We start from the raw sequence: 23889 nt of genomic DNA on the forward strand, positions 1-23889 counted from the left end.
TCTCTATCCCTCTGTCGTCTATTTCGATATCTACCATTTTGTCATCTGTGCGACAATCTAGAGAAGGAACTACAGTGCAGTCTTCCTCTGCGAAACAGCTTTGGAAAAAGACATTTAGTATTTCAGCCTTTAGTCTGTCATCCTCTGTTTCAGTACCATTTTGGTCACAGAGTGTCTGGACATTTTGATTTGATTCACCTACCGCTTTGACATAAGATCAAAATTTCTTAGGATTTTCTGCCAAGTCAGTACATAGTACTTTACTGTAGAAATCATTGAACGCCTCTCGAATAGCCCTCCTCACACTACATTTCGCTTCGCGTAATTTTTGTTTGTCTGCAAGGCTTTGGCTTTATTTATGTTTGCTGTGAAGTTCCCTTTGCTTCCGCAGCAGTTTCCTAGCTCGGTTGTTGTACCACGGTGGCTCTTTTCTATCTCTTACGATCTTGCTTGGCACATACTCATCTAACGCATATTGTACGATGGTTTTGATCTTTGTCCACTGACCCTCAACACTATCTGTACTTGAGACAAAACTTTTGTGTTGAGCCGTCAAGTACTCTGAAATCTGCTTTTTGTCACTTTTGCTAAACAGAAAAATCTTCCTATCTTTTTTAATATTTCTATTTACATCTGAAGTCATCGATGCAGTAACCGCTTTATGATCGCTGATTCCCTGTTCTGCATTAACTGTTTCGAATAGTTCGGGTCTGTTTGTCACCAGAAGGTCTAATTTGGAAAGTAAGGAATTATCGGTCGTGAAATGGAAACTACAGTGAAAATCCGATGAAGCTTCGCTCAGATCTGTTGGGCAGTGCCTGGGATGTGTCCGTTGATAGCGTAACGTGATCTTCTCAGTTCTGAGCGCACAGTGTAGGCGTAAAGATGCCTAACAAATAGTGTCTCCTGCGAAGTATGGGTGCTTGCCGTGAGATTTTGCCTGATTTCATGCAACGTCACGGTTCACAGTTTATGGACGCGATCTCTTTGCCCGACGACCAGTACGGTGCGTTACACTGACGCCAGCACTTCAATAGCACCGTTTGCGATGGTGGCAAGGGCACAGGGTCTGGACTAATGAAGAGTAGAGTAATGTGTTCTTCTCGAATGCGAGCAGATTCAGTCTGAGTAGTGATTCTGAATGTACCCTCATATCGCGAGAGATAGGAACACATAATGCACCCAAGAACATTGTCGAAGATGATCGTTTTGGTGGCTTAGAGGTTACCATGAGGGGAGACAATGTTGCATGGCTGTACTGATCTCCCAGTCTTTGAACACAGTACACTCGTCAATCAACATTGTAGTGACATTGTACTTTGGTCGCCATGTGCCTCTTTTTGGGGTGCTTTCGGCCCTGACTTCATTTTTATGGATGACAATGGTCAACCGCATCGAACTGTAAAGGTGGAACACCTCTTGGAACGAGAGGATATTCTGCGAATGGACCAGCCCGCCTGTTACCTTGACGTAAGTCACATTGAGCATGTGTGTGATACGTTGAGGAGACACTTTTTAGTGCCAGCTACCATCCAGCAGCTAACTGCCCTGGTGGAGGAATGGAATACTCTACCACAAAAACTCTCTGCAAACCTTGTGGCCAGCATGGTAGCACCTCGCAGAGCACGTACTGCTGACAATGGTGATCACAAAAAATGGTTCAAATGGCTCTGAGACGTATGCGGCTTAACTTCTGAGGTCATCAGTCGCCTAGAGCTTAGAACTAATTAAACCTAACTAACCTAAGGACATCACACACATCCATGCCCGAGGCCGGATTCGAACCTGCGACCGTAGCGGTAGCGTGGTTCCAGACTGCAGCGCCTAGAACCGCACGGTCACTCCGGCCGGCTAATGGTGATCACACACCCTATAGAGAACCATGTCCTGACGTTTGTAATTTCCAGGGTACCATCAATAATAAAAGTGTCATTTCCGTTTCTGTTCATCTCATTGTATATTTCTTTCAGTACCCTTCTGTACTGTACTATACTATAGCAGATCTCTCTATGTATGTTTCAAGTTTCGTCGAGCTACGTTAATTAGCGCTGACGCATCATACGAAAGTTCCGTTCATCCTTAAGTTTTGCACACCATAAGGCTTTTCCCCACAGCTTCATCCCCGTATGTGTTCAGCAGATATATTACACTCTTCACTCTTCTCCTCATTGTTCCTCTCTTGGTCCACCTCCTCCTTCTCCCTATGCCCATTTCCTCTCCCCCCCCCCTTCCCCCTCACTGAAGAGGTCCTCCTCCCACACTCTTCTTGCATATTCTCGCCCCTTTTCCTTCTCCTCTTCCGCACTCTGTCCATCCCATTCTGCCCCCTCCTCTCTATCCATCCTTTCCTGCCCCCTTCTCTTTGTTCGTCTCCTACTGCCCCCCTTCTCTCTGTCCATCCCCTCTGCCCCCTCCACTGTATTTATCTCCTCCTGCCCCCCCTTCATATCCATCTCCTCCTCCCCACGCCCTATTCATCTCCTTCTGCCTTCCACCTTTCTCTGTCCATCACCTCTTGCCTCACTCTCTCTGTCTATCCCCCCTAACCATTCCTCCTTATGTCCATCTGCTTCTGCCCTCTCTCTCTGCCCACCCTCTCCTCGACGCATCTATGCTGATACTTGTGAAGTTTTCTATTTGTGTACGAATCAGACTGTGGTTACTCCATTGTGGTTTTACTGAAGTGTCGAACATGCTTCCGTATCCATTGTGACTGTTATCGGAAGGTGAGTAAAGAGTGTACAAATGAAATGTTTTACAAGTTTTGTTTGTTGACCATTCTTCCTTTCCGGAATTGCTGCTTTGATATTTCGGTTCCTTATTACAGAGCACTAGCTCACATTGAAAACCAAAGTTATGGTTTTGACGGGAAGCGTTCCCTTTTATTATAAAAACATTCTGAGTGTTCACACTGAATGATGTAGTGCAGTACTCAACAACTTGTATAAAGTTTGTATACATAATAAATGTTCGGTAAAGTTTTACTAAAAGTCCCGCCATGGTGTTGAGATTAAAGATCCATAGTGTATATACACTACTGACCATTAAAATTGCTACACCACGAAGATGACGTGCTACAGACGCGAAATTTAACCGACAGGAAGAACATGCTGTGATATGCAAATGATTAGCTTTTCAGAGCATTCACACAAGGTTGGCGCCGGTGGCGACACCTACAACGTGCTGACAAGAGGAAAGTTTCCAACCCATTTCTCATACACAAACAGCAGTTGACCGTCGTTGCCTGGCGAAACGTTGTTGTGATGCCTCGTGTAAGGAGTAGAAATGCGTACCATCACGTCGTTTCCGACTTTGATAAAGGTCGGATTGTAGCCTATAGCGACTGCGGTTTATCGTATCCCGACATTGCTGCTCGCGTTGGTTGAGACTGTTAGCAGAATATGGAATCGGTGGGTTCAGGAGGGTAATACGGAACGCCGTACTGGATCCCAACGCCTCGTATCACTAGCAGTCGAGATGACAGGCATCTTATCCGCATGGCTGTAACGGATCGTGCAGCCACGTCTCGATCCCTGAGTCAACAGATGGGGACTATCCCAAGACAACAACCATCTGCACGAACAGTTCGACAACGTTTGCAGCAGCATGGACTATCAGCTCTGAGACCATGGCTGCGGTTACCCTTGACGCTGCATCACAGACAGAAGCGCCTGCGATGATGTACTGAACGACGAACCTGGGTGCACGAATGGCAAAACGTCATTGTTTCGGATGAATCCAGGTTCTGTTTACAGCATCATGATGGTCGCATCCGTGTTTGGCGACATTGCGGTGAACGCACATTGAAAGCGTGTATTCGTCATCGCCAAAAGGCGCATCACCCGGCGTGATGGTATGGGGTTACACGTCTCGGTCACCTCTTGTTCGCATTGACGGCACTTTGAACAGTGGACGTTACATTTCAGATGTGTTACGACCCGTGGCTCTACCCTTCATTCGATCCCTGTGAAACCCTACATTTCAGCAGGATAATGCACGACCGCGTGTTGCAGGTCCTGTACGGGCCTTTCTGGATACAGAAAATGTTCGACTGCTGCCCTGGCCAGCACATTATCCAGATCTCTCACCAACTGAAAACGTCTGGTCAAGGGTGGCCGAGCAACTGGCTCGTCACAATACGCCAGTCACTACTCTTGATGAACTGTGGTATCGCGTTGAAGCTGCATGGGCAGTTGTACCTGTACACGCCATCCAAGCTCTGTTTGACTCAATGCCCAGGCGTATCAAGGCCGTTATTACGGCCAGAGGTGGTTGTTCTGGGCACTGATTTCTCAGGATCTATGCACCCACATTGCGTGAAAATGAAATCACATGTCAGTTCTAGTATAATATATTTGTCCAATAAATACCCGTTTATCATCTGCATTTTTCCTTGGTGTAGCAATTTTAATGGCCAGTAGTGTACAGGGCGAGTCACTTAACTTACCACTGGAAACAGCTCCCAACCACAACAAACACTGAATAACCAATTCCACAGACCGAAAGTGAGGAGAGAAGCTGGTTAATACAAACCATTGAGAAATGCACAGAAGTATGCTTCTCAACACATACTTATGTTTTTTAAATGGAAACCTGTTATTATTTTTAGCACAACAGAAAATAGAAACAAATTCTTAATCAATTCCGTTTGTTACATTGTAAAATGTTAAGTACATACGGAGTAATTTGTAACGTAAAGTTGACGCTTGAAACCTCAGACGCTCAGTCGCGTGTTGTAACAAACAATATCTGTAGGGGTATGTTTACGAAGACTACGATGTTTACGAGTTTGGCTGTCTCAGTGTCTCAGAATAATTGTAGTACACTGCGTTACCGTACGTCTGTGACAGTGTACTGTTCACAAGTAAGAACCGAAGTATGCACAGTAGGAACGTGAGAAGGTCGCAAGTGCAACAGTGTGTACAGTGTCGTAAGAACTGTGGATATGGTGTATTCTAACTCTGAAAAGACAGAGATGATACTTATCTATGGCGTGTGTAGACAAAGTGCAGCTGCAGCCTGCAGGTTGTATGCAGAAAGGTACCTGGACAGAGATCATCCAACGCGCCGCACATTTGAAAACGTCTACAAACAATTGTATGCAGCAGGCATGGTCGTAACACGCAAACGGGTCCGTAACAAACCCAACACAAAAGAAGCTGGTGCAGTTGGTGTGTTAGCTGCTGTTGCCGTGACCCACACATGAGTTCACGTGACATCGCTAGAGGTAGTGCAATGAGTCAAAGTAGTGTAATGCGCATACTTCAGCGTCACAAATTTCACCCGTATCAAATGGCTCTGAGCAGTATGGGACTTAACTTCTGAGGCCGGCCGAGGTGGCCGAGCGGTTCTAGGGGCTACAGTCTGGAACAGCGCTACCGCTACGGTCGCAGGTTCGAATCCTGCCTCGGGCATGGATGTGTGTGATGTCCTTAGGTTAGTTAGGTTTAAGTAGTTCTAAGTTCTAGAGGACTGATGACCTCAGAAGTTAAGTCCCATAGTGCTCAGAGCCATTTGAACCATTTTTTTTAACCTCTGAGGTCATCAGTCCCCTAGAACTTAGAACTACTTAAACCTAACTAACCTATGGACATCACACACATCCATGCCCGAGGCAAGATTCGAACCTGCGACCGCAGAGGTCGCGCGGTTCTAGACTGTAGCGCCTAGAACCGCTCGGCCCCGTATCATTTGCAGCTGCAGCAGTTGTTACGTGGAGATGACTTTAATAACAGAGTCAATTTCTGTCGATGGGTTTTAACAGAGAATGCGTTGCAGTTCTACCTGTTTACCGATAAAGCAGGCTTCACAAACCACGGTGCAGTGAATTTACGAAACATGCATTATTGGTCCGTTAAAAATCCTCGCTGGCTTCGACAGGTAGAGCGACAGCGACCGTGGAATGTAAATGTATGGTGCGGCGTAATTGACGACCATCTCATTGGTCCTCACTTCATTGAAGACACCCAAACAGCTGCAAGATACATCGAGTTTCTACAAAATGATCTGCCAACGTTCCTAGAAATTGTCCCGCTGGAAACGCGCAGATGTATGTGGTATCAACATGATGGTGATCCTGCACATTCTGCAATGAACACTAGGCTGACACTTTGACAGAATATTCGACGGGCGTTTCATAGGATGTGGTGGACGCATAAATTGGCCAGCCCGTTCTCCTGATCTTACTCCTTTAGATTTCTTTTATGGGGTACGTTAAAGGATAACGTGTACCGTGATGTGTCTACAACCACAGAGGATATGAAACATCGCATTGAGGCAGCCTGTGGCAACATTACATCGGATGTACTGCTTCGTGTAAGACATTCATTACGCGGTAGATTGCAAATGTGGGCGGCAAATGATCGGTACCACTTTGAACATTTATTGGCCTGAAATGTCAGGACACACTCTTTTACATTCTGTAACTGAAAACAAAAAAAAGTTTAAGTACATTCTCATGTTAATGTTCATTTTCTTCTAACAGATCAGTGCCGTGCAGCATTTTTCAGAGAAAAAGACTGATAAAACTGTTAGTATGTGGACGTAACGTGCTGTTCATGTCTCTTCTGTACCTACATTACATCACTGTTCTTTTTGTATCCCTAATTAATTCGGTTCCCTCCGATACACAGATTTGAACTGCTGAGGAGTTCCTCAAGCGTCAACTTTACGTTACAAGTTACTCTGGATGTAATTAACATTTTACAATATAAGAAACAGCACTGATTAAGTATTTTTTTCTTTTTTCAGTTGTGATAAAAATAATAACAGGTTTACACAAAAAAACGTAAGTTTGTGTTGAAAATCATACTTCTGTGCATTTCTCAGTAATGATGTAATTGGTTAATACAAAACAATTGTACCAGCCCCTTTCCTCACTTTCGGTCTGCGGAATTGGTTATTCAGTGTTTGTTGTGGTTTCTGAGCTGTTTCCAATGGTAATGTTATGTGACTCACCCCAGGTTCAATTAGTGATACTGCCAAGTGTGTTTCCTTGGTGGGAGTACTATAACGTAGAACACTCAGTCTCGTGGGGCCGGTTGAGGAGCTACTTGAATGAGAAGTGGCGGCTTTGGAAAAACCCACGTCCCTGCATACCATACCCAAATGACGTAGTATGGCAGAGGCTGGCAGGCTGACCGGTTGGCGTCGCATGGCTCACTTTGAGTTTAATTTTTTTTCGAGTTCATTATATTTTCCTGCAATCTGCACAGTGCAGCAGGCAGCTCCTTGTGAACGACAGCTGTCGTATCACCCGAGAATGTACATTTTCTGCTGTATACCTTCGACCACATAGCAAAAAGTTATATAGTCGAGCCACGAATTCGTGTAACTGTTTTGTGTACCAGTGGTGGATGAATGTACTTTCTTATAGCCCAGTTTGAAGAACATTGGACTCTATCCATGTTAGAATTACACGTATCGATGTATAACCACCGCCTTACACAATTAATTAAACCCTGGCACAAAGATGTATGGCTAAATAACCGACAATTTTTCACGTGTTCTTACTGCATTCTTCTAGAGCATATGGGTATCAGGTGACCTTAGTCTATTCTGTTGTTTAATTCTGATTTTTACGATTCAGAGACAATGTGCTATTCTGCATTAGACCTAAAATAATCACTTAAACTGGTCAGAAAAATTGTGTAACGTCTCTCTACCTAAAGTACACTACTGGCCATTAAAATTGCTACACCAAGAAGAAATGCAGATGATAAACGGGTATTCATTGGCCAAATATATTATACTAGAACTGACATGTGCTAACATTTTCACGCAATTTGGGTGCATAGATCCTGAGAAATCAGTACCCAGAACAACCACCTGTGGCCGTAATAACGGCCTTGATACGCCTGGGCATTGAGTCAAACAGAGCTTGGCTGGCGTGAACAGGTAAAGCTGCCCATGCAGCTTCAATACAATACCACAGTTCATCAAGAGTAGTGATTGGCGTATTGTGACGAGCCAGTTGCTCGGCCACCATTGACCAGACGTTTTCAGTTGGTGAGAGATCTGGAGAATATGCTGGCCAGGGCAGCAGTCGAACATTTTCTGTATCCAGAAAGGCCCGTACAGGACCTGCAACATGCAGTCGTGCATTATCCTGCTGAAATGTAGGGTTTCGCAGGTATCGAATGAAGGGTAGAGCCACGGGTCGTAACACATCTGAAATGTAACGTCCACTGTTCAAAGTGCCGTCAATGCGAACAAGAGGTGACCGAGACGTGTAACCAATGGCACCCCATACCATCACGCCGGGTGATACGCCAGTATGGCGATGACGAATACACGCTTCCAATGTGCGTTCACCGCAATGTCGCCAAACACGGATGCGACCATCATGATGCTGTAAAGAGAACCTGGATTCATCCGAAAAAATGACGTTTTGCCATTCGTGCCCCCAGGTTTGTCGTTCAGTACACCATCGCAGGCGCTCCTGTCTGAGATTCAGCGACAAGGGTAACCGCAGCCATGGTCTCCGAGCTGATAGTCCATGCTGCTAGAAACGTCGTCGAACTGTTCGTGCAGATGGTTGTGTCTTGGAAACGTCCCCATCTGTTGACTCAGGGATCGAGACGTGGCTGCACGATCCGTTACAGCCGTGCGGATAAGATGCCTGTCATCTCGACTGCTAGTGATACGAGGCCGTTGGGATGCAGCTCGGCGTTCCGTATTACCCTCCTGAACCTACCGATTCCATATTCTGCTAACAGCATTGGATCTCTACCAACGCGAGCAGCAATGTCGCTATACGATAAACCGCAATCGCGATACACTACAATCCGACCTTTATCAAAGTCGGAAACGTGATGGAACGCATTTCTCCTCCTTACACGAGGCATCACAACAACGTTTCACCAGGCAACGCCGGTCAACTGCTGTTTGTGTATGAGAAATCGGTTGGAAACGTTCCTCATTTCAGCACATTGTAGGTGATTTTTTTTTTAATCTTATGGGGCTTAACTGCTAAGGTCATCGGTCCATAAGCTTACACGCTACTTAACCTAAGTTATCCTAAGGACAAACACACACACACCCATGCCCGAGGAAGGACTCGAACCTTCGCCGGGACCAGCCGCACAGTCCATGACTGCAGCGCCAACCTTGTGTGAAAGCTCTGAAAAGCTAATCGTTTGCATATCACAGCATCTTCTTCCTGTCGGTTAAATTTCGCGTCTGTAGCACGTCATCTTCGTGGTGTAGCAATTTTAATGGCCAGTAGTGTATTTCAATAACTAAAATAAAAATCAACGATGAGACAAAGTACGATTATCGCTGAAGTTGTGGCAAAGCTGTAGTTTTTTATACCGGCATGTGATGTGTTTTCCAGGACCTGTGCATCAACTGTGGGAAGTGCTATATGGCGTGCAACGACTCTGGCTACCAGGCCATCCAGTTCGACCCTGAGACGCACATGGCGCGGGTCACGGACGACTGCACGGGCTGCGCCCTCTGCCTCTCCGTCTGCCCCATCATCGACTGCATCACGTGAGTCCTTCTACTATAATGTGCTCTGTCTAACTTAGTGGAATCAAGAAGAGGGGGCTATTGCGAACTTGTCAGACATGTGAATGCGTTAGTAGTGGTTATTCTGTTTACCACGTCATGAACACTATCGTATCACCAAAAGATGATGAAAAGACAAAAAGAGTGTCGTATGATATTGTTAACTGGGAGACGCTGAAGTGTTGTTCGAAGCCTAAGTGGAAAGCGTTTTCTCCCACAACGCACAATGGCTCATTTTCACACGGTGTATGAGAGGTGCGTTTTAAGCGTATCTGATAAGCGTGTTGGTGACTTCAATTGGTATGTGTGTGTATATCATCGTGTCACTGATGTCTTGTATAATGATGATCGCCCATACATAACTTACTCCTCTTGAACAGCACCAAGCGGACTACCTAGCTTAACTTTCCCATCTGACAGAAGGACCACCATTAACAGTATAACACGGCCTCACTTCATGAGACACTGCAGAGAGGTTGGGACTTTAATCCGAGACATTCGTCCAACGTTTGGTGGACAGGAACGTTATGCCACCACCTCTCCTCCCCTTGGCGGCCAAATACTGGTGGTGAAAGCTCGAATTAGTTACCTCCCAATCGAACGTCACCACACAGTGGTCCGTTAGAGACATCGGATACAGAGGAAGGCACCAAAAGCTAATAGTATGGGGAATTGATGCAACTGATTTTCTATTCTCTCTTGTTGTAAAAACTTCCTGCTGTAACCTTCATTCACCCTTAATCTTTGTGCCCACTCAGTTCTCCTGTAACGAAGAACCCCTACCTCATGGTTGTTCTAATGAAGAGAGTTGATGCTCAGATAACAGCAGAGGAGGCTGAGTGAGAACTCGACACAACCTCAATTTCCAGTTCCAAAGAGCCTTCTCATCTGCAGTAGCCCTAGTCCCACATTTGTCAACATACTCTCAGAAGCCTTTTTATCGATTACCCAATTACTAATTTACCCAATTACTGATTTACTACCAGAGACATAACGCTGAATCTTCCTGACCAAACCACACAGTTGTCTGAAATCCTTAACGTACAGGGACCATCTGACCTACGATTCTACAAATTGCCCCCTTGTCCCCATTGCAAAGTCAGATCCCCCATGGAACAATTTCTCAACCTGCAATCCCCACCCCAATATAATATCTGTTACCAATACGACCCTACCTTCCCCCATTAATGTAAGGCAACGTTTCCTCCAAAAATTCTGAGTTGCTGTCCCCATCTGCCCTCTCGATACGACACTCCATCCAAACCATTCTGCAGTAACGCACTACCCAGATGTGGGATTACCATGTGGCCTTTAGGATCTAGTGGTCGACGGCGAGGATAGTGCACAAACCCGAAAGGACCAACCGAGAGTATTCCAAAACACGAAAGCGCAAAATCGTCAATAGCGCACAAACTAAGCCACGATAGCAAACCGAGAGAAAAACCAAGAGCAAGTGAGTAGCTAAATGCGAAAATAACGTCGGCAATTGAAAAGCATCGGAAAAATCGACACAACTGGATTAGGAAGTGCGCACACGTTCCTCGCACGTTTGCTGCCAGACGGTCTTCCCAACTGACACGAAATCCATGCCACCCGTGGATGGCCAACGCTGGTGCGTCAATTTCCGTCGTGATATTCGAGTCTGGCGAGGATACTAAGCACTCATGATGCCGAAGATATTCATTTTGTTAACATCGATCTGCAAAATATCCAGACCTTTGAGTCCACCTATACCCTTCAACAAGTCACGCTGGCCGCCTGTTATGAATTTCATCTAAATTCTTTCGCGACAGACTCCATTTCCTTTTCACGTGTCTATAGTCCTTGTCTAATCCTACTCCCATTCTACTGTGCATAGCAGAACCCCATCCAGCCTCATCTTGTCCCCTCTGCAGGCGTGGCAAGATATTTTGCCTTCACTTTATGAAACATCCCCTTAGAAAAATTAATGAATTACTGTGCTGATAAACCTCTTACGTTATTTGATTTTCAAACAGCTGAGCAAAACTGAACTTACCCAGACATTTATCTCTTTACTTATTCTGATCATCACTAAACTGACACACAATATTTTTTTAGCGCAACGCAATCTGAGTTTCAATAATCCCTACAAAAGAATGGTCCTCACTAACAATAACCTATTACTTTCATGAATCACTTACCTCACAAAAATCGTTACTCAAACTACTGCAATACAGCGTGCGCCAATACTGCCAGCTGAATAAAAGATTCTAACTACTGAAAGTACTAACTACAGATAGGCATAGTTAGCAAATGAAAGATTTTCATAGAGAACAAACAATGTATTTACCTTAATAATGTTCAAAAGTCATCATATATATATATATATATATATATATATATATATATATATATATATATATATATATATATATATATCAGTTCATGACATCCAATATTACAAATTTACTCTTTCTGATGGACACACGTCCTGATTGTCTCTCTTAAAATTCTGCCATCTCTCTCCCCACATCCACCACTGCTGGCGGCTCACCTCCAACTGTGCAACGCTACGCGCTGTTCACATCCAACTGCCCAACACTACAATAGCAAATATTCCAACTGCCCAACACTACAATAGCAAATATTCCAACAACGCAAACCAGCCACAGACTTCACACAGCACAGTCAGTGATTTTCATATAGAGCGCTACGTGGCGTTACCAACATAAAAACCTAAACAGCCTACTTACAACTTCAACCCTCAAATATGCCCCCCCCCCCCCCCCCCAGCAAACTCATTCCTCCAACTCACATCCACTATATTAGCTCCGAATCCTCATTCTGCTTCCACCTTCCTACTCATGTGTCCATTCCTCCGCAGTATCGATCCAAAGTTGATCACCGAGCTCCAGGCAATAGTCTCGTTTCGGACTACAACACCGCCTGTGAGAGTACAGCTGAGCTTTAGACATACCCGTGTGGATATCGAAATGGTCCATATCTTCTGGACTGGCCGATAGTCAGGTCACTCTCCATGCACTCATACACATTTAATAAAAGATGTCGTGCAACGGATAACTACTAGGACAGAGGTGGCAAACAGGGTGATCATCTAACTGTGAAATAAAACAATGGTCCATATTAATTCCTGTTTGTTGTAAAGCTCCCTGCTAACATATGCATGAATAAGAAGTCATTACAAGATTTTTTTCGATCTCAACAAGTGCAGACAATACGAAAACTGCCAATTACTGACATGGGACGGCTCTAATCTAACACTTGAATGTCACGGTAAAGACTGGATAGTTTAGGTGAATAGGATAAAACCGGAATCTGCCAATGAGTTATGGGATGACAAATCCGCAGTGGACACACAGTGATTGAATCTGCCAGAAGAATCGGAAAATACCACAAACAAATAACATCAGTGATCAAGACTCGAATGAGCCTTCAGTCACTCGAGGAAAGGATAAGATTTGCAGAACGTAATCGATCCTAACAACACGACTATCAGTTTCCGGTAATTCTCACATCTTACTCGCCCAAGCTGCGGCTTCTCAACACATTCTGCACTCAGTGGCGTGGCACGTTGTGGGGGCCGTCATCTGCTACGGACTGCAACACATCAGCTGTTGGTCGCTAGTACAGCACTTCCCTACGTCTGCAGATGCCGCGCTTACTTCCGTGTCCCCAGATCAAGCGTATCATTCTGTGTCCGCAGCTGAAGCGCATCGTTCCGAGTCCCCAGCCGAAGTGTTCTCTACCAGCACCGAGATTTTCTCCTCTCTACATGCCCACCCCAGTTCCCATGGGTCAGTGAAAAAGGCTCCGAAAAATGCTGGCTACTGCTGTTTTTGTCAATAAGACAACACACGCCCCTCGTAGCAAAAGTTTTATAACGTTAACCGATCGTTTCATTCCGATGCACGAAGTTCTCAGACGATCCTAACAAGGGAACCTCCCCATCGCACCCCCCTCAGATTTAGTTATAAGTTGGCACAGTGGATAGGCCTTGATAAACTGAACACAGATCAATTGAGAAAACAGGAAGAAGTGTGGAACTGTGAAACAATAAGCAAAATATACAAACTGAGTAGTCCATGGGCCACATAAGCAACATCATGGACGAAGTGTGCTTAGAAGCGCCGTGGTCCCTTGGTGGCGTGAGCAGCTGCTGAACGAGAGATCCTTGGTTCAAGTCGTCCCTCGACTGAAAATTTTACTTTCTTTATTTTTGCATAGTTATTATCTGTCCGTTCGTTGATTGACATCTCTGTTCACTGTAATAAGTTTAGTGTCTCTGTTTTGCGACCGCACTGCAAAACCGTGCGATTAGTAGACGAAAGGACGTGCCTCTTCAATGGGAACAGAAGACATTTGATCGTAAGGTCATAGGTCAACCGATTCTTCCACAGGAAAACACATCTGATATATTCTATACGACACTGGTGACGGCATGTGCGTCACATGACAGGAATATGTTGTCGACCCACCTAACTTGTACACTTGGCGAATGGGTAAAAAGATGCTTCTACCTTGCCCGATTTAGGTTTTCTTGTGGATGTGATAATCACTCCCAAAAAAGTGATGAAAACATAAGAGTTTGTCACATAAACTGAAAATAAAAAATTATAATTTACACTTGATGGAAGATTTGAACCTAGGACCTTTCGTTCCGCAGCTGCTCGCGTTACTACGAGACCACGGCGCTCCTGCGTTCCAACCGTCCTTATTGTTGCTTATCTTCCCTTGAACTACTCAGTTTGTATATTTTGCTTATTTTTTCACAGTTCTACACAACTTCTTCCTGTTTTCTCAATTTATCTGTGTTCAGTTTTTCAAGGCCTATCCACTGTGCCAACTTATAACTAAATCTGAGGGGGGTGCGATGGGGAGGTTCCCTTGTAAGCTGTATTACCACTCCTCAGATAAGTTTTCCACTTCAGGAAATATCTAATCTCCACATCGTATTTCTCGGAAAGTGGTGCCCTGACTTCCTCTTCTCTGCTATTTTTTAAGATTAACCAATGTAGAGCCCGCTTGTGACTTTTTAGGCAAGATTGCGTTCACCCCACGTGAAGCGAAGCCAGAAAATTGGTCCATTGATTTACAACCAGAAAAGAATTCCTGAACTCAATCCAGCTCTTTTGCTTCTTACGGAATGCAGAGATCTCTATTTGTTACTGATTTCCCCTTACACAGCGTTCTCGAAAGACTACCCGTCGGTGCAATATGGTTCAAATGGCTCTGAGCACTATGGGACTTAACTTCTGAGGTCATCAGTCCCCTAGAGCTTAGAACTACTTAAACCTAACTAACCTAAGGACATCACACACATCCATACCCAAGGCAGGATTCGAACCTGCGACCGCAGCGGTCGCGCGGTTCCAGGCTATAGCGCCTAGAACCGCTCGGCCATCCTGGCCGGCGTCGGTGCAAAACAAAGTTCCTTTGAAATGTGTTTTGGCCACACGGCACTGGTTCTAATAACTAAGACTGTGCCTTTTATGAAAAAAAAGAAAGAAAATATTCTCAGGATAAGATTCTCAGAGCAAAATACATATTCTGAAAAGGTTCTCAGTTTCGTATAGAAAAAAAATTCCAAGCATAATCTCTGACGAGGGAGTTCTTTGTCATGACGTCCCCTCCTTGAGAAAGTTCTCGGTGTGTCTCGTCTGCCGCGACTGGCACAGAGCCCATGGATAGTCTTAGATTCCATTAATCTCACTCAAACAGGGCAAACTATTCAATGCAAAAATATGGAATCGGCATCAATGTGTTCTGGAAGAGTTGCATTACGTTTCGGGTTTTCTTTTATGTGCGGCAGCAAATTATTAAGACGATCAAGGACAGTTTACGAAAATGTATTCTCTGGCGATCGACGTATGGGAAACTTTTTCGTTATTGAAGTTAGGTGAACACATTATGCGAACGAAATCTTAAGACATTTTCATCTAGCCTTCTCGAAACCTGAACCCTGTCGGAGATTTTTAACACGAGATAATTTTTGTTAAATGTGACGTATAATGATCCTTCGATAAGGATTGAAGCTGGAACAATGAGTTTGTGCCACGGTTCGCGCGTCAAGTACTTAAGTGGTCGCTCGGTCAGTTTTGTTACGAGAAACAGATCGCTAGGTTTGTAATATGCCAATTATTAATTTTTCTGATCCACTTATTTATTTCTAACATAACAAAATATAAGGTTTATGCTGTGACAAAACATGATGATGAACATCTGAAAACGTCAGTGACACAGTTGTTTGGTGTATACATCTCCTACACCAGTCTACAAACCTGGGTCTGCTAAACAGCACAAAAATTGTTTCATTTTTCCTCCGTTTGAAAAGTTGCCGCCCTCTTCTTTCATTATTTTCGGGAAGGAAGTTTGCCAGCCAAATAATGTTTTTAATGTTAAGCCAGTATGAACTTCTACACTTTCTCACTTTAGTATTTCGTCGGGCTACGTAGGTCTTTTTTGCCTTCGGAGTGATATAAATTTTGCCATTTTTACTAAAAAACAAACTAGGTAAAACTTAACCTCAACAGAACTTACTCAGCTCGAAGTATTCTACAGACCTCACGTCAAAAACAGGGACTGTTCCCCACTTGTGAGGAACTTCTCTAATTTTATTCATACGAAATCAGAGAAAGTTCTTCGCCTTGAGCAACTTCCCCCACCCTTTTACTTAAGCTGAGAACATTCTCAGGTGAAGTATATTCTCCGACTCACTTTATTCATGCGAACCTTAGAACGTTCTCTGAAATGCGGAGAATAAAGTACATTCTCCGTTTTATTCGTACGATTCTCTGTGTGAGTGCAGGTGTTCATCACGCTATGTCATATGACTTCTGTGAAGGTAGGCATGGACCCCAAACTGCACAGGGTGCCTTGTGTGAAAAATTCCAGAACGCAGTGCCCAGACGCCCGGCCCAAAGAATGCTTGTGTTAAGGCGTGTACCAACCATTAGTAGACTCATCGTGTCAGCCCAGTCCCTTTCTCCTCACAACGCCAAGTCGAACCTCCCAGGAGGACCCAACCGGACACCAAGTCATTGCCCTGTGCCTCTCTCAGGACCTTTACTCATCATGGACCCAGATAAACTACGGAAAAAATCATATGCAAAGCAGCCTCTAGTAAAGAGATGGAATTACTATGAAAGTAGACTACTTAACCGTAACAATCACTGTCGGTACTTATTTCAAGCGTTAAACATTTTATTAAATGACAGGAATAGAATTCAGATAGTAATCACTGTAAATCAATTATGAATGACACAAGAAGTGTACCAGTCCAGCAATGGACAGAGCCAACATCGACCTACCCAATATACGCTGTGGTGCCAAAAGTCACAGGATACTCCCTAATTTTACATCTACATCTACATCTACATTTAGACTCCGCAAGCCACCCAACGGTGTGTGGCGGAGGGCACTTTACGTGCCACTGTCATTACCTCCCTTTCCTGTTCCAGTCGCGTATGGTTCGCGGGAAGAACGACGGCCGGAAAGCCCCCGTGCGCGCTCGAGTCTCTCTGATTTTACATTCGTGATCTCCTCGGAAGGTATAAGTAGGGGGAAGCAATATATTCGATACCTTATCCAGAAACGCACCCTCTCGAAACCTGGCGAGCAAGCTACACCGCGATGCAGACCGCCTCTCCTGCAGACTCTGCCACTAGAGTTTGCTAAACATCTCCGTAACGCTATCACGCTTACCAAATAACCCTGTGACGAAACGCGCCGCTCTTCTTTGGATCTTCTCTATCTCCTCCGTCAACCCGACCTGGTACGGATCCCACACTGATGAGCAATACTCAAGTATAGGTCGAACGAGTGTTTTGTGAGCCACCTCCTTTGTTGATGAACTACATTTTCTAAGGACTCTCCCAATGAATCTCAACCTGGCACCCGCTTTACCAACAATTAATTTTATATGATCATTCCACTTCAAATCGTTCCGTACGCATACTCCCAGATATTTTACGGAAGTAACTGTTACCAGTGTTTGTTCCGCTATCATATAATCATAAAATAAAGGAGCCTTCTTTCTATGTATTCGCAATACATTATATTTGTCTATGTTAAGGGTCAGTTGCCACTCCCTGCACCAAGTACCTATCCGCTGCAGATCTTCCTGCATTTCGCTGCAATTTTCTGATGCTGCAACTTCTCTGTGTACTACAGCATTATCCGCGAAAAGCCGCATGGAACTTCCCACACAATTTATATATATTGTGAAAATCAATGGTCCCATAACACTCCCTTGTGGCACGCCAGAGGTTACTTTAACGTCTGTAGACGTCTCTCCATTGAGAACAACGTGCTGTGTTCTGTTTGCTAAAAACTCTTCAATCCAGCCACACAGCTGGTCTGATATTCCGAAGACTCTTACTTTGTTTATCAGGCAACAATGCGGAACTGTATCGAACGCTTTCCGGAAGTCAAGGAAAATGGCATCTACCTGTGAGCCTGTATCTAATATTTTCTGGGTCTCATGAACAAATAAAGCGAGTTGGGTCTCACACGATCGCTGTTTCCGGAATCCATGTTGATTCCTACAGAGTAGATTCTGGGTTTCCAGAAATGACATGATACGCGAGCAAAAAACATGTTCTAAAATTCTACAACAGATCGATGCCAGAAATATAGGCCTATAGTTTTGCGCATCTGCTCGACGACCCTTCTTGAAAACTGGAACTACCTGTGCTCTTTTCCAATCATTTGGAACCTTCCGTTCCTCTAGAGACTTGCGGTACACGGCTGTTAGAAGGGGGGAAAATTCTTTCGCGTACTCTGTGTAGAATCGAATTGATATCCCGTCAGGTCCAGTGCTCTTTCCTCTGTTGAGTGATTTCAGTTGCTTTTCTATTCCTTGGACACTTATTTCTTGCCGGATCTCTTTTTACCCAGCGTAGTGCAGCAACCCGACGTGACAGGGACTCAACAAGTTGTAGGAAGTCTCCTGCAGAAATACTGAGCCATGTTACCTCTATAGCCGTTCACAGTTGCGAAAGTGTTGCCGGTGCAGGATTTTGTGCACAAACTGATCTCTCGATTATGTCCCATAAATCTTCGATGGGATTCACGTCGGGCGATTTGGATGGTCAAATCATTTGCTCGAATTGTCTAGAATGTTCTTCAATTCAATCTAGAACAATTGTGGCCCAGTGACATGACATCGTTGTTTGCGAAGGTTAAGTCCACCAATGGTTGGAAATGGTCTCCAAATAGCTGAACATAGTCATTTCCAGTCAGTGATCGGTTCAGTTAGACCAGATGATCCAGTCCATTCCATCTAAACACAGCCCATACCATTATGGAGCCACCACCAGCTTCCACAGTACCTTGTTGACATTTTGGGTCCATGGCTTCGTGGGGTCTGCGCCACACTCGAACCCCACCATCGGCTCTTACCAGCTGAAATCGGGACTCATCTGACCAGGCCACGGTTTTCCAGTCGTCTAGGGTCCAACCGATATGGTCACGAGCCCAGGAGAGGCTTTGCGGTAAGCAAAGGCACTCGCGCCGGTCATCTGCTGCCATAGCCCATTAACGCCATATTTCGCCGGACTGCCATAACGGTTACGTCCCATATTGATTTCTGCCGTTATCTGATGCAGTGTTGCTTGTCTGTTAGCACTGACAACTCTACGCAAACGCCGCTGCTCCCAGTCATTAAGTGTAGGACGTCGGCCACTGCGTTGTCCATGGTGAGAGGTATTGCCTTAAAAATTTGGTATTTTCGGTACACTCATTACTCTGTGGATCTCGGAATATTTAATTCCCTAACGATTTCCGAAATGGAATGTCCGACGCGTCTAGCTGCAACCACCATTCCGCGTTCAAAATCTGTTAAATCCCGTCGTGTGGCTGTAATCAAGTCGGAAACCTTTTCGTGTGAATCTCCTGATTACAAATGACAGCTTTGCCAATGCACTGCCCTTATGTAACTTGTGTACGCGATACTACTGCCATCTGGATAAGTGCCATCCCTATCCGATGACTTTCGTCCCCTCAGTGTACATGTATCAACTCTACGAAGATCACAATGGTAGTTGATGTGTCGACAGAAGTGCCGACACAGTGTGGTTTGAGGAGACCGCAATGCACGCTATAAGCTCACGAAGGATGGCGTGAGGTCTGAAACAGGATACGTAATGAATGCTATAAAGAAAAGTACGTAGCTTCTGGAATACTTAACTTTAATCCATCCTTGTTGTACATCGCTCTTGACGATACAAGTGAGACTCTTTAGATACAAGCTGTGTAAGGCTAATGGCGCCTTGCTAGGTCGTAGCCATGGACTTAGCTGAAGGCTATTCTAACTATCTGCTCGGCCAAGGAGCGAGGTTTCGTCAGTGTAGTCGCTAGCAAAGTCGTCCGTACAACTGGGGCGAGTGCTAGTAAGTCTCTCGAGACCTGCCGTGTGGTGGCGCTCGGTCTGCGATCACTGACAGTGGCGACACGCGGGTCCGACATGTACTAATGGACCGCGGCCGATTTAAAACTACCACCTAGCAAGTGTGGTGTCTGGCGGTGACACCACAGTAGTCTTTATCATCATCCTCATCATCCAACCGAGATCATAAATTTCCAAAATACTACATCAATATTTATAGCTTTTTAAATACTTTAAGAGGTGTAGAAGAATGAAACCGGAATTTGGTTGCAATAACTACACGTCTGTTGTTTGAAACTGATAAACAATATTTTACTAAAAATAATCTCCATTGCCATTTATAGATTTCTCCCATCTCTCCGTAGGCTATGAATGCCACGCCAAAATACAGTTCTTCTTTTGAAGCGAACCAGTCAGCGAGCCATTTTTGTACATATTCATATGAATTGAAGCGTTGTTCAACGTATTCATACGAACTGAAACGTTGTTCAGTGAGAGCGTGTCTCAGTAATGCAAATAGATGATAATCGGACGGAGCCAAGTCTGAAGAGTAAACCTCATGCCCTAGTATTTCCCAACTGAACGCCTCGATCGTTTTCCTGACCTGTTTTGCTGTGTTTGATGGGGCGTTACCATGGAGCAATATGGCTTTGTGTTGCCTTTTTCCATATTCTGGTCGTTTTTCACGTAATGCTCGATTTGAATCGATAATTTGTTGTTGGGAGCGAGCAGCGTTATCGGTTTCACCAGGTTTTAGCAGCGTATAATAGATGACACCCTTCTGATCCTACCAAACACAGAGCATTGACTTCTTTCCAAAGCGATTTGGTCTTGCAGTGGATGTCGATGGTTTGCCTGGATTCACCCATGATTTACGACGCTGAGGATCCATTCCTCATCACCTGTCAGTATTCGATGGAGAAACGACTTTATTTTGTGTCTGGTGAGCAGCATTTCACAAGTAGTCTTTCGATGTGTTTGCTGTCTTTCATTCAGTTCATGCGGAACCCATTTTCCCACTTTCTGCATCTTTCCCATAGCATTCAACCGAAGAGAAACGGCTTTCTGCGTCACATTCAGTTGTTCCGCGAGTTCCTGTTGAGCTTGAGTATCATCGTCATCCAATAAGGCCTGCAATTCGTTGTCTTCGAACTTTTTCGGTGGTTTCCCACTCTAGTCGTTTCTCACGTCAAAATCTTTTGAATTTTTTGAACCACTCGAAACACTGTGTTTTCCCTGGAGCGCGTTCGCCGAAAGCTTCGACAAACATTCGATGCGATTCTGCAGCAGTTTTCTTCAAATGATAAGAGAAAACCAATGCTGTCCACAAATTGTGGTTCGTAGGCAAAAAAACTCGACATGTTTATGGCTTTGAAACAGATACCGGTGTCTGGAACTTGGGTTACTGTGTGTTGACATTCGTCGTCAGCCGTTGCAGGAAGCAAATAGTGCTGCAGACGCGGTCTCACGGGCCCTACACTGACGGCTAGCACCTTCTATAGGGAAATTTCGGTTTCATACTTTTACACCTGGTGTATTCATTGTAATAAAAAATTTCTGTGTGGCTGAAAAGCACACACTTCGTTGCTGACTTTTCTCCGTGACACGTGTATAAAACCAACAAGGTAAAAAATATGCTCATCCAATAAACCCCCGCCTCAAACTGACACGCACTATACCAGCTTCGAAGCTGCATATCACTTCCACCATCATGCTCTGGGAGGGCAGGACGCTTCAGGACTCGTCTAACAAGCCATCGATTTTTTTCATCCACCTAAATAGCTACACACACACACACACAAACACACATACACACGCACGCACACGCACTTGGATGACAAGTACACTGTTGCCCCAGTAACAAATTAAAATAATTTGATCACCCTGGTATCTAACAGTTTTCTTGTGTAAATTTCGCTTGCTTGTAAGGCAAATGCCAGAACTGGAAACCCCTGCCAAATATTCCCAAATCGGAATCTCTCCCGCAATACGCCCACCTTTTTTCTATAATAAGTCTCGAACAGCCTGTCCTATCCGACTGCGTAGAGTATGAGAGGCATTGTAAAAGTGCAATTGAGATGGTGCACTTGTCTCAAGCAGGAAGCACTCCAGTCTTCGTTATGAAGAATATCTAGTGCTGGTGCCTAGAGATGAATCACGGGCAGGACTTGAGTGGTGCTGATCGCACGTCAGTCGGGCAACCGGAACTAGAGTAGGTCACAGTGGGCAATGGGAACCAGAGTGGGTCAAGTGAAATTCAATGTGAATATAGGCATAGCGTTCAGTTTCAGTTTCGTATCTGCTGTAAAACAAAATAAAAAGTTTTCACCTAACTTAACGTGATTTTACCTACATGGAAAAGTGGTATTGCGGGATACCGCAGGTTATCAGCAATCCTTGCAAGGACGTATTTCATTGAATTTATGTGGATATGGTTTGTTCCCCAAAAACATATGATAATGGAATGAGTATTTCGATATATCATGCATGTTATATGAATAATCAACATCAATAAAGTGCAGCCTAAGGAAATCTGTAATATCTCGCGTAATAAAAAGCTTTCTAAATCTCCAGTACACATTGACACACGAAGCACACATTTATGTGTGGCTCATCTGAGCAATGGAACGTATCTACGGAGTGTAATGCGCAAATTAATACATCCAGTATTTAAAAAAAAGAAGAAGGAAGGAAGGAAGGAAGGAAAGAAAGAACGTCCCATCGACAATTACGTTTAGAAGACGGAGCACAAACTTGTATTGTACACGGTTTTGAAAGGGAATAGAGTCCTTTCCAAAGTAACCATCATGACATTTTCCTTGAGCGATTTAGGGAAACCAAGGAAAGCCTAAATCTGAATGGCTGGATGGGGATTTCAATCCCAGTCTTCTACATCTACGTCTAGTTCTACATACATACTCCGCAAGCCACCGTACTGTGCGTGGCGGAGGGTACCCTGTCCACTACTTGCCATTTGCTTTCCTGTTCCACTGGCAAATAGAGCATCTTAATCCAACATCTCAGCCACTGCACCAACTCGCTGGGTAAACGGTTCAAGATATTCTGAGGGTGAGGAATGATCTTTGATTCGACTTTTGAAATAACATGCCACGGATAAAGATTCAGCTGGGAAGGGAAAAGTGACGAATTGTCCAGCTGGCACCGTCGCGTTGTGCATAAAGTTACCAACCAGCCGCCGTCCACACTTATATTTTCCGTGATTTTCCTAACTCACTCCCACAGGGTAAGCCACGCTCGATTTCCTTCTCAGTCCTTGTCCAACTGAACAACCGTTCCGTCTATAGCCTCCCGCCATCGCTCAGACGTTAAAGCGTCATCGTTCTGGCAAATTCCTCAACAATGGCGACCCTACCAGAGGGTGCAAAGTGTGCTCTGCACCCGGGCATCGGCTCAGGAGGGTCGTTCAAGGCTGAATGCATGATCCACCACTAGGCTAACTATTAATTTGTACACAAAGCTATCTGTTACTAATTTTATTTCACATACAATCATGATTAACAGATCCGTTTCATATTAGTGACAGGCTTCTAAACTGGGCGTTGATAACCACGATATTGACCGCCCTAAACAAACAACAACAGCTGCTAAACGCTTGCAACTCACTTATTTCATTGGGCCCTGCTGTAAGTTGATTTGAAAGTACTGACACTGCCTAGGATTTTGTGAGTACTCAAGTTCGGAAAGTAGATTTTCCGTAAACTTTTTTTTTTAATTGATTAATCATATGTTTCAGTGTTTTTTGTGTGTTAATAAACGTAGGTTCTACAAAAAGTGTTTCCAAATAAATCCTAAAAAAAATTAATATCTCAGTATATTTTTCAGTACTAGAGCTGGATTAGGTGGTTAGTCTAACTTTAAAATTAGATGTGGTGGCGTCAAGGTAGTGCTCGCAACGTGGCTATAGCTAGATATAGGCTAGAGCCGTCTCTATTGCTTACCTTAGCTGGTTGTAAGTTATAGAAATTTACTGCGACAAAATAAAGTGCCTGACG

General features: G+C 44.4%; 1 protein-coding gene across 1 annotated transcript in view; it reads left to right on the forward strand.

Moving 5' to 3' along the window:
- Positions 1 to 23889, forward strand: part of LOC126471525 (dihydropyrimidine dehydrogenase [NADP(+)]) — a 272626-nt gene that overhangs the window by 243004 nt on the left and 5733 nt on the right. Inside the window, exon 18 of the mRNA XM_050099748.1 lies at positions 9335 to 9492. Coding sequence (XP_049955705.1) covers positions 9335 to 9492 — 158 coding nt within the window. The remainder of the gene's footprint in view (positions 1 to 9334; positions 9493 to 23889) is intronic.

This window comes from Schistocerca serialis, chromosome 3 (assembly GCF_023864345.2).
Source record: "Schistocerca serialis cubense isolate TAMUIC-IGC-003099 chromosome 3, iqSchSeri2.2, whole genome shotgun sequence".
In the NCBI taxonomy this organism is placed as follows: Eukaryota; Metazoa; Arthropoda; class Insecta; order Orthoptera; family Acrididae; genus Schistocerca; species Schistocerca serialis.